The sequence below is a fragment of the Diospyros lotus genome, chromosome 14 (assembly GCF_014633365.1).
Source record: "Diospyros lotus cultivar Yz01 chromosome 14, ASM1463336v1, whole genome shotgun sequence".
In the NCBI taxonomy this organism is placed as follows: domain Eukaryota; kingdom Viridiplantae; phylum Streptophyta; class Magnoliopsida; order Ericales; family Ebenaceae; genus Diospyros; species Diospyros lotus.
In genome coordinates, this window is record NC_068351.1 from 8,999,905 (window position 1) to 9,018,797 (window position 18,893).

Consider the following 18,893-nt stretch of genomic DNA (forward strand, 5'->3'; position numbering starts at 1 on the left):
TTCAGTAGGGGAGGATGTCTATTTGAAGCTTAGCCAACAACACTTCAAGCCGCTGAGCCACTAGCCCATATCCAAATTGAGTCCCAAATGCTATGGGCCATTCACTATGTTGGAGAAGATAGGTGCAATAGCCTACAGGTTGCAATTGCCCGAAAGAACACATATTCATCTTGTGTTCCACGTTTCCCTCCTCAAAAAGGCCATCGGAGTGCAGAGATCATCCCGTACACTACCACCTAGGGAGAAAGCAGAAGCAGTCCCTACTGCTATCTTGGACAAGAGGGTGATCCATAGACATGGAGTTCCTCTCACTCAGGTCTTAGTCAAGTGGTCCACACTACACAAAGATAATAATACATGAGAGTACTTGCCAAATTTTCTCCAGCAATTTCCCAACTCAGCCAGCTTGCTACACATTTCTTGAGGACAAAAAATGCCTTGAGGGGAGGGGATTGTCACGTTAGCAGGCTGTTGTTATGCTTGTTGTGCCTTAGTTAGGCTTGTTGTTATGCACATGGGTGCATGTGGGAGGTTGCTAGCTGGAGGAATGTTCCAGCACACCTTAGTTAGGCTTGTTGTTATGCAAATGGGTGCATGTGGGAGGGCTGCTAGCTGAAGGAATGTTCCAGCACACCTTAGTTAAGCTTGTTGTTATGCACATGGGTGCATGTGGGAGGCTGTTAGGCTATGTAAGCCACAGCTGGGGTTGATAAGGATATGTTTTTGAATTGTTGAATGAATTCTCTCATTTCTCTCTTTCTCCCTATGTTTTCCCTCTCCTTGCTGTTCTGTCTATAATTCTTCCCCCCATTTCTTGCTGCAATACTCTTCCCCTCAGTCTGATTCCTCCTCTGATTTCCCTCAATTTCCTATCTTAAACCTAGGTAAAGCCTAGGTACACAACATAGACTAGTATTAGTTAAGAGTTACTAGTATTAGACTATCAGGTACTTCTGGAATATTCTTTTAACAATAAGTTAGCCTAATAGTTTTTTGTTGTTTTTCCCCCTAAAAACTAAAGTGTAACAGCACAATTCTAAGAGTATTAGACTCCCTCCTTTTCTCACATTTTATCCTGCTAGAACTCTGTTCTCCCTTACCTATCACAAAAAAAAAAAAAAAGAGAGAGAAAAAAAAACTCTGCTCTCAGTAGATTTCAGTCCATTAATTTGATTGTATCTTCTCTCCCTAGTAAACCCTATTCAAGAGTAAGCAGATTGCATTGGATTCCTAAATTGATAATTTTGGAACAGAGCTTGGAATGTGCATTCCAAGACATAATTGTTGGGCTACTAGTGTTTTCTGGTAATGCGAATCCAGTTTAGCATCTCATTCATCATGGTGAGCGCTGATTTCTATTCTTGGTTACTTTTAGTTTGGTCATTATAGGATTTTTAAAAGTTCCTGGTGAAGATTGTTCACTTGTAATATTTATATATTATGCCTGTTCTGTTAAGTTGTTTGTTATCCCATTTTCTGAATCTACACTGATCATATAGATGCATAACATTGGTATTCTGTCTTGATTCAACACCTTGCAGTTTGATATTTAGAGTTTCCATTAGAACTTCTAATTCTTTAAGTCTCAAACTTAGTTGGATGTTGAGTAGTTCCATGGGTTGCTATCGTTATAGATTAACATGCTAACAAGAAAGGAGTCATGTTTGAAATTTCATTTGGGAAACTTTCTGAACAGTATCCAATTCAATAAGATCGTTTTATTCTGTGTCCTCTTTTTTTTTTTTTTTTTGGTCATTTTGCTTTTAGATTGGTGTTCTATTGGGGTGGCATCCTATATGCTTTATGGTTCAGAGTCTAACAGTATTTTGGTGGCATAAATGATGCAGGGGCTTCTATTTTCAGAACCAAATAATCAGAATTGGGATTTTACTAGGAAAAGTTGGTGAGAATGATAAGGATGTGTCATTCAATAGATTTGGGTTTTTTTTTTTTTTTTATGGTTTATGAGGCTAAGCATGAGATTCTTATGTAAACATAAATTTAGCAAGCAGGATTCTGGTTGCAAAGAAGAGGGAAAATTTAGCAAGAGAGGCAAGGATGAGAACAAAAGATGGAAAATTTTTGGTGCATGCCTATGTGCTTAGGCTATCGAACTCTTGAAAAATCCACCATATTCACAAATAACAACCGGAAACAGTGTTTTTGCTTATCATCGCTCACAAGCTGTTCATCACATTCACATGCACAAAATATATGCTTGTATATGATGTACATACCTATAGGGACCAATCTGTAGGCAGAAAGCAACAAGTAAAGCTTGTACCCAGGTAAATCTTGAGCTACAAGTGAAAGCCTATGATGTGGACTGCAGCTGGGTGTTTCAAACCATTGAACTTGCACCAAAACCAAGTAAATTAAGCATTCAAACAGCTGACTTTAGCTGCTAACCTAGGGGACTTCTGGGGGACAAGCTCGTTTGGCATCATTTTGATTGAATCAAGTAAATAGTCTGCACCCCACTTTAGGCTACAAAATGTAATGTTACAAAATGACTCCTGTACTTAAAAATGTAAAACAGTCAAATTTTGCATTTTTTAATTCTTTTTTAAAACTCTTTAAATCTAAAAAGAAAGTAGATTCAAGTGTTCTTGCCAAAATATTTTGTAATAACCATTTTCAAAAAATTCCTGAAATTATTCTGCAAAATAGTGTGCTTAATTCCCAATGTCATTTTTCAAGAGCATAAAGTTTGAAGTTAAAAACAAAAGTAAAACACTGCTAACGAGGGCAATGTTCAATGATATACCTGAAGATTCCACAAAACAGTTTATGAAGTACAGAAGCCAATCTGAGACAAAGCCAGAAATCATTTACTTTCATTTCCAAGCTACCTTTTTTCATGCTTTCAGGCTGCAACTTGTAAGGTTGGCATGCAGTAAACCTGTCACAAAAAGTGACTTTTGGCAGCATTGTTCACCTTGTCAGTACTTTTGTATGTTGCTCAGGAACTTCCTATTTGATCTAATGAATCTTTATGTTTCCAAGGTTGACGAGGTAACTTTTAGAAGGCTTGTCTGCCTTAAAGGTTTTCTAGCATTTATAAGTAATGTCCTAGATGTAAATCAAAATTTAAAGTGAGTTTATTGGTTTCCTTGTTCATGGAACTCCTTTTAGTTTCTTGGTCATGGAACTCCTATTAGACAAGTCTTTATATGGAACTTTTTACTAATTTATTAAATATCATTACAAAACATGCTCATTTTCATTTCTCTCTTTTCTTTGTCAATTTTGTTTCTAGTTTCTTGGATGCTTCAGTATGAAGCATCAGGAACCAAAACATAGACCCAAGAACTGAAAGTTATTGTTTAGCTAATTTTGAAGCCTCTTCCTCTGTTTTGGGAATGTAACTAAACACTTCTCCATGTCAGAACTTGACAACGTAAACATGTTCATTTTTTTCCTTGTTTAGTTATTTATTTATTTCAGTACAGAGGGCCATATGATATAGTTTTGAATATTTTGTGCAGTTTCTGGGAACCATACCAAGATATGTGAAGGTAGTGGAAGTTGGTCCAAGGGATGGATTGCAAAATGAGAAGGAAATTGTTCCGACTGCTGTAAAGATTGAGTTGATAAAGATGCTAGTTTCTTCTGGGTTGCCTGTTGTTGAGGCTACTAGTTTTGTCTCACCAAAATGGGTACCACAGGTAAATTTTGCCTAGTTCCTTTTATCAGATGACTACTATATGTGTGGCTAGTATTTTTGTATTGTATTTGTGGTGAAAGAATATCCTACTATGACTACACATTTTCACCCTATTTAGTTTCTTTTCTCTTGGCATTCATATTTGCTTGGTTATCCTTAAGTTCTCCCTTTCTTTTGCTTCTGTTTTCAAAAGACTAGACAAACATTCTTCTTTTAGCCACATAAAACAGGAACCAAGGATAGTTCCCTTTAGCTAATGATGAGAATGCCAAGCATTTTCTGAAAGCTCTAAAATATCCCATCTTGCCTCAGGCTCCACATCACGCAAAAAGGAACACTCTTTAACCATTCACCAAACTAGTGCAAGCCCATATAAGAATGGAATGGTGAGGTGGTTGAGACAAAGATGCCAATCCTGGATTTGACCCTCAATTCCCAAATCACCCTCCAAATGAAACAAATACTCTGGGGACAGTGGACAAATAGAGAATGTTCCAATGCCAGATGGGTGTTAAACCTAGTTATCCTTCCTGTCCTAACACCTAGTGATCATGGAGTAGGTCAAATAAAAGTAGCCATTGAGTGCTCTTTTCCCTGAACAAAAGGGATTGAGTTATAGGGAATTCTTAGAGTAATAGACTCTTAGCTGTGCTTGTGGGAGGAGGATAAAAGGTTGTCATGAGATGCAATAAGTAGAATGAAGAATATATTTTCTTTATTGAATTATGAAAACTGGTACTGATTTTATTTTAAATGAGTATGAAAACAGGATTATTTGGGGAAAAGAAAACTGATAATGTTCTTATTCTAAATGGTTATACAAATTACATTACATGTGAAAATCATGTTAAAAAAAAAATCTTGCACTTCATGTTTGGTTGATTTGTTACCCAAAAGAGAAGTACTTCTTTTCAAGCTTCATATTCTTAGTTTTGTGTATGTTTTGTTTAATTTATCAGGGAAAAAAACAAAAAACAAAAAAAGGTATATGCTTTTTTTGAAAAAAAATTATCAGCATAAGCTGATATTTTATTAGAGGGATTCATTTTAAATCTTAACCACACTTATTTCAGCTATTTGATTTTCTTCTGTAACCCACAACCAATTTTTAGTAATTAAATGAATACAAACAATCCCCCCCTTCCCTCTCTCTCTCTCTCTCTCTCTCACTCACACACACACACACGTTGTTCTTGTGGTTGGAAGATCATGTTGTTGCCCCTCCCATGAACTGTCTCTCTCCTTGCAGCAAGGAATCTACTCCCTGACTTGCATCAAAAGTTGCCCAGATTAGGTATTTTATTGTTGGGAAGAAAGGCAAGTATGGAGGGGGGCAGAGAATATGAAAATGTTCTGGACTATGCTCCAGTAATGTGAAAAAATGGTAATGAGAAAATAGGTTTTCCATGCCACCTTTTATAGCAAATGCACTTCTTAAATGGTTTACCTCTCTTTGTGTCATCTTAAATTACCTGGGATTATGAATAACTGAGTTGATTCCAGGATCTTTTCATCTTTCTTATACGATGGTGTTTGTGTTCATTGAGTGTTAGTTGTTTAGAGCCAAGATTACAATGTGATACTTACTGTAAATGTTGGCAGTATGCGCCTTTAGTGACTAGTTTATTTGAGCTGGATCCTCCAATCTTTTTATTAATTAGTAAAATGGGTGGATTAAATAAAATGTACCTTCCTGTAATTTTTGTTAAACTCTCTACAGAAGCTCCTACTTGTTTCAATTCTTCTTGTCACCCATTGGAAATCTTGTACTTGCTTGCTAGGTAGTATGGATGTGGCACCATGAAAATCCCAACATGCCAATAATTCTGAAAGATTAGATTCATTTCTGAAGGGAAAAGAAAAGGGAAAAAATTCACTGTATGAAAATAGGACTGATATTAACTTTTATGGAGTTGAAATATTTTATATGTTAAAAAAGTATTATGAATAGTGAATCCAGTATAGATTTAATAGTTGCAATGGCTTGAAGTAAAATATTTAAAAGACCTGATGGAGATATTTATCTTTATTCATTCTGTAGTCTCCATTTTATTTTCTTCAAAATTGTGCCAAGGCCTATACATACATGTATAACTGTGTCTGGGCAATAAACATGTTTTTTTTCTTCCCTGCAACATTTCCATTAAAGGTGAAAGAGTAATAGGGTAACTTGACCAATGTCCTACATTTGGCAGTGTGTGTGCAAGAGAGTTTCTATGCTCCTGAGCAGCTAGGGTGTTTCTCCATCAGCATGGGTGAAATCTCTCCATCTGCATCAAGGAGAAACAGTCTCATGCAACATAATTAATTGAATTTTCTGTTATTTCTTAGGGTTTTTTTTTTTTCAACCCGTGCTTTGTCTTATCATGCTCCTATTAGTTAGGTTAAATCCTTTTTTAATACTTGGCTTTATTTGACTTTATTGCCCTGTGAATTCTTGGCATCTTTTGCATATAATAGCTCTAGGTTAATGTAATCTGTGGGTTAATCCCCTCTATCGCAGTGGCTCTTTATCTGACTGATAGATAATGCAGTTTGTAATAATTGAAGTAGAACTCAGCACAATTCAAAATTGCAGCTAGCAGATGCAAAGGATGTCATTGAGGCAATTCAGAGTGTTGAAGGAGCTAGGTTTCCTGTTTTAACCCCTAACCTTAAGTTGAGTTGCCTGTTCTGGGATGAATATTGTGTTGAAATGCATTCCTAAGTATTTCTGATGGCATACAGTGTGTTTTGTCTCCCTCTGTTCAGGGTTTTGAGGCAGCTCTTGCAGCTGGAGCTAAAGAAGTGGCCATCTTTGCTGCAGCTTCTGAGTCTTTTTCAAAGTCAAACATAAACTGTAGCATTGAGGATAGCCTTGCTCGATATCGTGGTGTTGCTAGTGCTGCTAGAAAGTTCTCCATTCCTGTTCGTGGGTGTGTCTTGTGACTTATTAGCTTCTCACCTTTTCATGGAAGTATGTGACATGTTAATGTAGCAATACCTATATTTTCATTTACTATGAACGCAAGAAAGGTCTTATACATGGCTCATTATTCATTCATGGTTTATAAGTGAGAACTTAGGGAAGTGAAGAAAATTGATGATAAAGATACAATATATTGGACATGTGGTGGGTAGAGGCAAGAGAAGATCTAAAGGTTAGGTTTTAAGGTGGTAGTATGTGAAATTTGATTGGTTTTGTGAAGGCTTTGGTGCTAGGCTATAAATACTAGCCATTAGCACTCAAGTGGTTGGCCAATTGGTCTAAAGTCTTAATCCCATAGGGTTCCTGATCACATATGGTCATGGGTTTATTTCTTGTTCATGAACAAGTGCTTTGAGGATTTTGGACTCTCACCTTGATGAGCTGGGGTTGGACTTTGGAAATCTCTATCATCCTTTCAGTTCCCCATTGGATAGAAGCTGCTATTGGAACCATCCTGGCTGGGTAGCAATCATTGGTGCCCCCTACTACCTTTTTAAGTCAGAGAAAGAAAAAAGACAAATGCTAGCCGTTAAGAGTCCCCATGCGGGCAATCCTTACATGAAATTTGTTGTATAATTGAAGGCTGATGGTAGAGAAAATGTTCATGTTTAACTTGATTGAGTGGGCTGAAGTAAAGCTAATTTTTTATGAACAAGGAGGAGGAGAAAGGCTCAACCTCAAAACATCAACTCAAAATCAAAATTTTTGAGTCAGCTCTGTATTGAATGGACATTTTTTGTGTAGATTATTCATTGTTTGTTAAAATACCTATGACACCAAATCATGAGAGACAACTATATTTTTCTGGTAAGTAACAGTGTGCCAACTTAAGATAAGCATTAAATTGAATCTATTGGTCATCTCATTTCATTCAAGAAGCACTATTACAGTCCTTTCAAATTTTATTTTTCAATAATTGATAACACCTTGAAGTCTAATGAAGTCTAGATTCATTTTAAGTTCAGATTCTTCTGACTATATTCATGTAAATAAGTAGAAAAGCATTAGAAACTAGAATAAACAGCGTACCATTGATTAATGCCACAACACCTTTGGATTCAATCCCGTTGAGAAAATAAATATTTCCCTGTAAATCAATGGATGAGTTGTCTCATGATGATATGGAATAGGATCAATATCATCATCAACAATAAGAGGTACCGAAGCAATTCATATTGAGATTTGAATAGTAGTATAGGATAGTGGGATCCTTTATTGATACTGAATTCTAGATTGAATTCCTGATCCATTCACCGATTGTTTGGTTTTAGTTTATTTCATTAGTTATCCGTACATTGATCTTTTATCCATATTGATACCTCCATCACTGCTCATTATCTAGTCTTTATATTTCGTTTATGGGGAGTGGATAATGTGCCTCCATTTACTACCCCATAATTTTACTGTCTACTTAACAGTTCGTAGCCTAGTGCTGTTTCTCAACTTACTTTATGATCATGTGCTAATTTTTACGCAATCTTTTCGAACAATCTTTAAATTCTGGTCTAATTTTGGAATTCTAAATGGCATCTCAAATCAGTACTCAAACTACACCTCAATTTCATTGCTTATTCAATAAATGCACAAATTTTCTTTCTGCACTCATCTTTTCGTAGGACTTTTGCCAATTTATATTTCTAATACTATGTGGTTATGGCTACATACGATTTGATTCCAAACACTTCTCTGAAACTTCTAGGTATATATCATGTGTTGTTGGATGTCCAATTGAAGGAGCAGTGCCTCCATCAAAAGTAGCATATGTAGCTAGAGAGCTTTTCAACATGGGATGCTTTGAAATTTCCCTTGGTGATACGATTGGTGTTGGTACTCCAGGTAATGCTAAAATGGCTTTTACTTTTTGTTTCTTTCTCTGAATTTCTAGAATATAAGAAATCAGTAGCTAGGTGTGAGAACTTTTGTGAAATTAGCTGTACAACCAGACACCAATTTAGCAACCTTAGCCCATTTTTCGCTGCACTTGGGCAAGGCACTGCACTGCTAGAAAGGTATTCCAAAGAAATTATATTTTATCTTGAATTTATGTTAAAAAAATCCTTGAGTTTTAGGCTAGATATCAGCTTTTACCTACCTAAGTATTCCTCTTCCTTCATCCGGGCTTGGAATTGGCTATGATAAAAGTATAATATTTTCAACACTAAAAAATAAGTATTTAGAGGTGTTGAGAATAAAATAATAATATAAAAGATAAAATTACCCTCTATCTAATAATTTAAGCTTTTTAAACAAATAGTGGTAAATAATTCAATAGAGCAAACAAAGGTCTCGAGTTCAAACCTCACCACCAACACAAAATTTAAATTATTGCAGGTGATTGGACCTGGTACCAGTGAAGCTTGTAAATGATAAGCTAGGGCACAAACAAAGAGGAAGAAAAGCTCTAAATATTACTCAAATGTAAGAATGATTCAAAGACAACATAAAATAAGACTCTGCGCGCTAATCATAAGCGCAAGTCTAAGTCTGTCTACTACACCATACAACAACAAATATAACATAATTAAAGAATAACACATCAAATACAATATTAAACAACTAGAAACAACAGCTTCATGTAATATTTTCTTTCACATCCCCCCTCAATTGAGACTCCCTTGTGACCAACTGCTTTTCTGTAAACGCTTGAGAAGCTGAGGTTGCTTGAATAGGTGATTCCTTTAGATTAACTCTGTCACACGAATACCAAAACCTGCTCCTTGGCAATCCCTTAGTGAAGATGTCAGCTAACTAATGTAAAGTAGGCACATACCGAATTTCAACCTCACCATTTTCAACTTTTTCTCGCACAAAGTGTACATCAATCTCAATATGTTTAGTGTGAGAATGAAACACCGGATTTTCAGCAATACTTTTAGCAGCCATATTATCACTCCACACTATTGGTGTTTGACCACACTAATACCCTAGCTCTGAAAACAGAGACTTCAGCCATAATATTTCAGTCACCCCTTGAGCAATAGCTCTATATTCAGTCTCTCCAACTGACTGGACAACCACTGCTTGTTTCCTTGAACTCCAAACTATCAAATTGTGCCCAAGAAACACGCAAACACCACTAGTAAACTGCTTACTAACCTTACAACCAGCATAATCCGTATCAATATATACAATCAATGGTATATTAGTAGGTGCTGGTGGGAAAAATAGGCCCAAACCAAGGGTACCCTCTAGATACCTAAGCAGCCTCTTACAAACTATCCAATGCTGCTATTTAGGAGAGGATAAAAATTGACTGAGCTTATTGACTGCAAAAGATATATCCGGCCTAGTGTCGGTCAAATATTGTAAGGAGCCAATAATGGTACGGTATAGAGATGGATTGTCAAAGGAATCACCCTCATTAGTTAAGGATACAACAAAATTCATTGGGGTATCACATGATTTACAGTCTTTCATACCTGCCTTTTTTAACAAATCCAAAACATATTTAGACTGTGTAAGATAAATCCCACTGTGATTTTTGTAAGCTTCAAATCCTAGGAAGCAATGAACAGATTCTAGAGTTTTTAGAGAAAAATTTGTGTTCAACTCATGAATAAAAGCTCCAAGAGCTGTAGAATTAGAACCGGTGACCCATATATCATTAACATACGCTAATACAAATAGCATAAACTGAGAAGTGCGTTTAATGAACAGTGAGGCCTCGAACACAGCCCTTACAAATCCCCATGATAGCAAAGCAACTCTCAACTTAGTGTACCAAGCTCGAGGCGCCTGTTTAAGGCCATAGAGTGATTTCCTTAGTTTACACAATTGTGAGGGATACCGACCATCGATAAACCCCTCGGACTGAGACATATAAACTTCCTCAGTCAAATCTCCATTTAAAAAGGCATTATTAACATCTACTTATTGTATGTCCCAACCAAAAAGTAACAGCTAAGGTGAATAAAACTCGAATAGTTGGAGCCTTAACAACCGGACTGAAAGTCTCAGCATAATCAACCCCTGGTGTTTGAAGAAAACCCTTGGCTACCAACCTAGCCTTGTACTTAAGCATTGTTTCATCAAGATTATACTTAATCCTATACACCTACTTGCAGCTAATGAGGTTCATATCCTCAGAAAATGGAACTAAATCCCAAGTGTGATTATGCTGCAAGGTTGTGAACTCTTCCTCCATAGTCTAAACCCATCGTGAGTCTAAAAAGGCCTCATGAACAGAACTAGGCACTAGGGAAATCGTTAGGGCATGAGGAGAGGTAAACTGAAGCTGCTTAGCCTTGGACCTAATAAGCAAAGGATGAACAAAAGGAAGAGGTGCAGCTGTATGTTTAGTGATACGAGCTGCAGATCTAGAACAAGGTGTCACGACCCTAGGGGAGGAATAGGTAATATTGTAAAAGGTAGGGTTAATGGGGAATTAAAAGAACTACTAGCAAGCTGTAAATGGGTAATCCATTGGGTAGTTGGAGTGGTTGAGCTAGCTAGAAGCCTTATAAAGTGAGGACCTATGGCATTAGAGGGTATCTTGGAAGTTAATAACAAATTCCCTCTCTTTCTTGATTCTATCTTCTCTCTCCTATCTGTTATTCTCTTCTTTCTATCATTCTTACGTTTGAATTCTATCGATTTTGCAAGCCCTATTCCCAAGGCTTGACACAAGGCTGAGGAAAGGCAGTAGTAGTAGGAGAATTAATAGAGGAAGAATTTGTGGATTGTGAGGAAGCAGTGTTTGGTAAGGAAGAAGACACGGGTTGTGCTACTATAGAGAAAGCAGGAGCAGAAAGAGACTCGAAAAAGAGAGTTGAAAATCTATTTGTACGAGGCTGAGAAGTAGTAGGAGAAGTGAATAAGCGATCGAATGGAAACTTTTCTGGATTAAATTGCACATGTCGAGAGATATAAATTCGACCAGAAGGATGCAAACATTTATAATCTGCTTGTACATGACTATTCCCAATGAAAATGCACTTAGTTGAATGAAAGGCAAACTTGTGCTTATTATAAGGGCGTAGGTAAGGAAAGCAAGCACAACCAAAAGGTTACAACACTAGATAATTAGGCTGCTTGTGATAGAGAAGTTCAAAAGGTATTTTAAATTTGAGAGAAGAGGAGGGAAGCAAATTGATAATATGGACAGTTGTTTGGAAAGGTTCAACCCAAAATTTTAATGGCATGTTAGCATGAGATAACAAAGTAAGCCCCATTTCTGCTATGTGCCTATGTTTCCTCTCGACAACTCTATTTTGCTGGTGGGTATAAAGACAGGTAAAACGTGGTTGTATTCCACAGCTATGAAGATAGGGTAAAAACACCTTAAACTCTCCCTCATTGTCTGTTTGTAAGGCCTTTAGTTTGGTTTGGAACTAAACTTTAGTAAGTTTATGAAAGGTTATAAATGTGGACAGGGCATCTGATTTAAATTTCAAGGGGTATAGTCATGTATATCTTGTATAGGCATCCACAAAAATGATATAATACCGATGTCCTTCAATAGACAAAGTAGGAGAAGGATCCCGCAAATCTGAGTAAATCAATTCAAGAGGTTTCTTTGTTGTAATTAGACAATCAACAAAAGGAAGTTGACTAAGTTTTCCAATCTTACATGAATCGTAAAAAGAAATACTTGAATGAGAACAAGGAAGATGAATTTTATTAAGAATCAAATGCAGTACATTAGATGACGGATACCCTAGCTTGGCATGCCATTGACAATACATGATTTCATTTTGTGCTACATGAACACTAGGTGACAGTCCATGACAAAATGGAAGCTGTCCCTTACATTTATTTGTAGGAAAAACATTACATTCTAATAAAGATGTACTGCTAGCAATAGAATTAGACTCAATAGGCTGGGTTGGAGCACTAGAATTAAGCAAGATCAAGTGCTAAACTCAGTTGATAAAGCCCATCCTTAAGACATCCTTTGAGTAGCACTTCCCCGATACTCTTGTCCTTAATCAAACAAGAGTTAGAGTCAAATTCAGCAACAAGGTTATGGTCTCTTGTAAGTTGTGAGACACTAATTAGATTCTTTTTCATGGTAGGAACATGCATAACATTTGGCAAAGAAATAGTGGAAATAGATTTGGTTTGAGTACACAAATGTCCAAGGCCAACATTAGAAATAGTGAGTTGCTTAACATTACCAATGGACACTTTATCACTACCGTTGTAAGGAACATGAAGAGAGAGATTGCTAAGGTTTGAGGTTATGTGATTTGTAGCTCTAGACTCAACAAACCAAGCCGAATCTGTTAAAGAAAGCTGTGACAAAGATGTATTATCAATAGGCCAAGAAAAATTATTATAATGAGTTCCTTGGACAGAACTTAAATCACTCATATAGGCCTCGCTAAAATCACTAAGGGAGGCTAGAAACACTCGTGAATCTGATTGGGAAACCATTGGAGGCCTTCCAAAATTGGGACTAGACATAGGAGCAGAATTTCACTGAAAGTTTCTATCAAACCGATGAAAACACCTATCAACAAAGTGCCCTGACTTGCCACAAAGCTAACAATAAATCCTCTTTACCGATTGTCTGCCTTTACCTCTTCCCCCTCGATTTATAAAACCACCTCTATTTGGAGCAAAATCTTCTCTATCATGCACCAAATTTCCAGAACTCCTTGGTGTATATGCAGTCATATTTACATGCATAGAAGATGGCATAATTGACTCAACATTGACAAATGACATATGTGCCAAACATTGACATATTTGCTCATGCATCAGTAATAAGTATTGGATCTTTTCAAGATCTATATCATCCATTTGGTAGATGATAAGACTGACTATTGTCTCTTATTCATAATCCAATCCATTGAGGATTGCAAGAAGCAAATCTTTATCACTTAGAGGCTCTCTTATGACAGCAAGTGAGTGGCCTATAGTCTTGATCTTGAGTATGTAGTCATTTATAGACAAGGAATCTTTCTTAACTGACCTAAGTTGCTGCTTCAATTGAAAAGACTTGGCAATTGTTTGATGAGAGTATAAGTTTTCAAGTGACGACCATACCTCGGCAGATGATTCGCAATGAATCACCTGTGCCAAGACTTGTCAATTGTCAAGAAAAGCCACCCAAGCAGCAGCTGATCCGATCACATCCAACTCAAAAATTCTGGATTCATCGTAGGTGCTCCATCTTCACCAGTGGTAGGATCTGTTACATACTTAGCTAGAGGCAGTGCTTTATTGAGGAAGGACTGAAGGTCAAATGCTCGGATTGTTGTTGAAATCTGTGCCTTCCAGAAAATGTAGTTGTTCGGATCAAGCCTAATAGGTATGTAGCTGAAAGCTTTCGCCATCGCAGCAAAATCTGACTGCGAGGCAGAGGACAAAGACGAACATGAATGAGGTGTAAGGAAAGAGGGAGGCACCATGATCTGTATTGGATGCCATTGACCTTGGTTGAAGCTCTGATACCATGTAAATGATAAGCTAGGGCAGAGGCTAGGGCACAAACGAAGAGGAAGAAAAGCTTTGAATATTACTCATATGTAAGAATGACTCAAAGACAACATAAAATAAGGCTATGCTGATTATTTATACTCAGCAAGAGCCTAAACCACTGACATAACAGAGGCGCTAATTATACAGCAACAAATATAACATAATTAAAGAACAACACATGGCATATATTTATTATGATTATATTATCTATTTATTTCAGTTGAGGTGTGATAATATTGGACAAGATCACACGGGCACAATCTAAAGAGAGATCTTTGTGTTGAGCTTCCATTCTTCTTGAGCATTATGGGACTTCTTTCTGAAGCCTAAACCATTTGAGATTTTTAGGTTATACAGGTTGTCAGAAGTTTCATGTTTGGATGTCTAGTGCTAAAGTGATCCTATTGCAAGAATAGCTTGAGATACGCTTGTTAAGAGTTTTACTGCCAAATAACCAATTTTGGTACGGGTATTAGCCATCTGAAGCTGCTACCGGTATGTGAATTATGCATACAAGTACCATTTGTACAAAGCTAAGAATCTCTGCTGCTAGTTTTCATGAGAAACTAACGTACCAGAACTGAAAAGTTGATTTGGATGTAAATGATACCATACCTGTTTAAAATTAGTATTATACCTACGAGCACTTCCTCCCCAAGGGCAGTAAAACGCATTTTCAGTTTGATGAATTCAGTTGATGTCATTTTCTTAGTTGTAAATATCATTTTCCCCTATTTTACTTATTTCCAGTGCCCACCCTGCCAACCACCAACTTTTTCTTTCCGCAGGTACAGTCATTCCAATGCTTGAAGCTGTTATTGCTGATGTCCCTGTAGGGAATCTCGCTGTTCATTTCCACGACACTTACGGGCAAGCTCTTTCAAATATTCTTATATCCCTCCAGGTATGCTATCTTTTCATGTCAATTATTGCATAGAAACCAAAGCTAATGCATGCATATACAAGGGTTTTAAAAGCAATTCGGACCCAGTTGTTGACAAGTTAGCTATGGATCTCTCTGGTCAAACCATCAATTTGGTTTATGGTTTGCATATCATTGCTTCTGCTAAAACGTTCAATCGTGTTTCTTATCTCTATATTTTACACTCATCTCTAGCTATTATGAGAAAATAATTGGGAAACTGAAATTCACATAGCGGGCAGAAATCCATTTGAAGTTTTGTAGCCGAAATGTTCTTTGCTAATTATGTAACGTGTTCTCTTAGATGGGGATCAGCACTGTGGACTCATCGGTATCAGGGCTTGGAGGTTGCCCATATGCTAAAGGCGCTTCAGGGAATGTTGCGACCGAAGATGTTATCTACATGCTAAACGGACTCGGAGTTCGGACCAACGTCGACCTCCGGAAGGTCATGTTGGCCGGCGATTTCATCAGCAAACACTTAGGGAGACCCTCTGCTTCAAAGACAGTAATTGCCTTGAGCAGAACCATAACTCATGCCTCCTCCAAGTTATGAACTCTAGTCCAGAGCAGGTTATCATTCTGTCACTTCTGCAATTGCTCCCTCAGTTCAACATCTTGTTTGATTGCCATTGTTGCATTACAGGGAGCTTTATTGAATAATAACAATATTGTTAATGCGTGTATAAATGTAACTCAAACTTTAGACGCCATCTGTGGCTTTTTTCTTGCTTTTAAAAGAAAGGTAACGTACAAGAACTTTAAAAATGTTAAAAGTAAATCGTAGGAAATTTTGTTAAAAATGACAAATGAGAAGAGTCGGGTGGAATTTACCTTTTATCAATATCCTCTACACAGATGAAATTTATGGGCTGGTGGGAAATAAGACGTATGTGAATGAAAGGCCGCCCGGATAGAATGCAAATGGGTAATTAGGTATGTCAAAATGGGTCACATCGGGCTAACTTGTTTCTGAAATGGGTTGGCTTAGCATGGCCCATTGGGGAGGCCACGGGAGGCTAACTATTATTTTTTAATTATTTTTGCACATATTATATTATTTTTATTACACTAAACTTAAAATATCGCAATTAATCATTTTAAATGCACAAGCAAAATATGAAATAATGGTTGACATGACGTTTAGGTACAAGTATTACTTCAAATTATGTTTACTATATTATTTTAGGTGTGTTTGATTATATTACCTAGAATTTAATTTTAGATAATGATTGTCTAGAAAATAAAAATCACCCTACCCGAAAATGAATTTCATGAAAAGAAACTTTAAATGTTTGTGTCATATACATATTTTTTATAGAAAAGTTAAGAGTATTTGATTGTTTTCATAGAAAATATGTGTAATAATTATATATTTTCTATGGTAAATGTGTGTAATCAAACATACTCTTAGTGAAAATTATTGAGTGTATGCAAAGTTTTGATTTATAAATTATAGTATAAGAAATTGTAAATAATAATATATTTAAGGCAATGTACATACTTGTATTCCTCAATGTTTTCATTACTGTTTCATTTTCTTTTTATAACGATTTCAAATTTTTGATAAATGAAGAAAGATGGTTTACCATTATATATATATATATATATTGGGAAAAAAATGAGATTGTTGCTGTGAGGTTTAAGATAACTGCAAGTAATATCTTCGTATTTTTAATATCGTGTATCATTAATTAATTTGTAATGAAATATTTAAAAATAATTAAAATATCCTTAAAATTTAAGACCCTTTATTTCTCTCTGGTCTCTGTTCTCTGGTCTCAAGGTCTTTAATTTTTTTTCTCTCTTTGATTTGTTGGTCACTTGATGATCACCATAGTTTTTCATGATAATAGCAGTGCATTGACTATGGCAAACCCCAATTGGATTTAGGGTTCATATGAAACCTAGACTAACATCTCTTTTTTTAACACCTTCCTCCTAAAATCAGAGAAGGAGAAAGACTAAAGAATGTTTCATTATCAGACCATGGTGATGGTGATGGTGATGGTGATGGTGATAGTGGTGCCAGCCAGCCAGGCTGTAAGCCTTGGGAGCTAAGACAAGAGGAGCTGAAACTATTTGTGCTGGGGCACGTGTTGTGAGCGGCCCCACGCTGTTTGAGATGTCTTCTAATTGTCTATTGAGTAATTGGTTTTAATGTGTAGGCAAGGTAGCGATAGGATCTGCAATGCAATGCAATGTCAAATGGTCGTGTAAACAATGATTCTGACGCATTATTGCCAGACAGACAGAGGAGCTTTACTTTATCGGGTTCTTTCCAAGCTTTAGGTTTGCATTTTCGAGCAGTGTCGCAATGAAATTCAGCAACCGCTATCATTGCCATTGTGGTGGGGGGTGGGGGCAGACTACTATGTCAACACCACCACCACCACCACGCCACGCCCATTTTTATCACCAATGTCGTCGTAAGTTCAACGATATGATATTATATAGAGCATCGGTTAATTAGGAGTCTTCTAGTTAAAATCTCTTTAATTTGATATTTTTATTAATATTTTATATTATTATTATGCATTATTATATCAATATAAATATATACAGAGCATCCAGTTATATAATGATTTTATTTGGCTTTTGTTTGTTTTAAAAAATAGATTTGCTCTCAGAATTGGGGTTATCTCGTGTTCAACAACAAGGCAAGATGATGAACAGAATCATAAAACTCAATTAGTTTTTATTAAACAAGGAAGATTCAAACAAACCATAAATAATATATATAATTATAAAAGAGACGGAAACTAATTGTGTTTTACAGGCATTTTATAATAAATTAAATACTGCAATCAATATATAACTCCAATGCAGGAGGTTCTTTCTTAATTGTTTCAAACTCAAAATTAAGTGGTGATCAGAAATTAATAATAATACTCCTGATATATATATATATATATATATCAATAAGAAGTGCAGAAATTAATATGCACTGGCTGGCTGGCAGACTAACCAACAAATAGAAAAAGAAAGATTTTCATTATTCTAACAAGTAACGACCCATTAATAATGCCAGCTAGCTATAATTTCATCATTAACTTAACCAAAAACTGTTGCTATTCTCAATGAACAAATGAACATTGTTAATTCCATCTACAAATTAATTAGGTATAATAATATAATTTCAAAGTCACTTGAAATTAGGCTACATGAAATGAAATGAAATGTAGAGGGGAAAAGTAATAAATAATAATTATGAAAGAAAAGATGACAAGGAAAGGTTGCTCCAGTAGTACTAACTAGCTAGTAGTTATCTGTTATGCAGAGGATTTGAACCTGCGTAGACTCTCCTTTTCTCAGCATCGAAGGCAACTCGGCCATCGCCATCGCCATCCTTCTTGTCTGCATTTCCCTTGAAGCCATCATTGTTGGGTTTCAGAGAACCCATCTCAGAGATTTTGAGGAATCTGCTGAATTTGCCATACCCGTCTGCAAAAAATGGGGTCGACGAGTCCATCACCATCACCAGAAGAAGAGACAAGCAAGCCAGCTCCTTTAGCAACATATCTATGGACGGGGGCTTCAACTATATAGAAACAAGAGCCACCTCTCTCTCTCTCTCTCTCTTTCTCTCTCTCTCAAATGTTTCAGAAGGCTGGCTTTTGAGAGATGAGCGAAGAAGACTGTATTATTAAGAAGCTTTTCGGTGTAGGTAGTTTGTATTGTGTGGAGGGGCCAAGGAGTTTGAGAAGAGTTCCAAAAAGTCTATTTGTTTGGACTTTGCTTTTGTGCCGTGGAAGTTGCCCCTCCCCTCATTCCTAGCTATTTACTATTTCATATATAGCTGCTAAAAGTAAAAAATTGTGCTGGCAGTAGGGGGTTTTAAATATTTAAAAAATAATATTTTTTTAAAATTACTATTTTTTATGAACAATTTTTGAAATAATTATGTGCCG

General features: G+C 36.3%; 1 protein-coding gene across 4 annotated transcripts in view; it reads left to right on the plus strand.

Moving 5' to 3' along the window:
* Window positions 1-15,695, plus strand: part of LOC127789679 (uncharacterized) — a 54,929-nt gene extending 39,234 nt beyond the window's left edge. For 3 of the 4 annotated variants that reach the window (XM_052318629.1, XM_052318628.1, XM_052318627.1), the window contains exons 4-9: window positions 3,489-3,668; window positions 6,246-6,324; window positions 6,417-6,582; window positions 8,335-8,471; window positions 14,849-14,964; window positions 15,287-15,695. In XM_052318629.1, the coding sequence (XP_052174589.1) occupies window positions 3,489-3,668; window positions 6,246-6,324; window positions 6,417-6,582; window positions 8,335-8,471; window positions 14,849-14,964; window positions 15,287-15,538 (930 nt within the window). In that variant the 3' untranslated portion in view covers window positions 15,539-15,695. The remainder of the gene's footprint in view (window positions 1-3,488; window positions 3,669-6,245; window positions 6,325-6,416; window positions 6,583-8,334; window positions 8,472-14,848; window positions 14,965-15,286) is intronic. The other variant, XM_052318630.1, reaches the window with a different exon arrangement.
* Window positions 15,696-18,893: the final 3,198 nt, after the last annotated feature.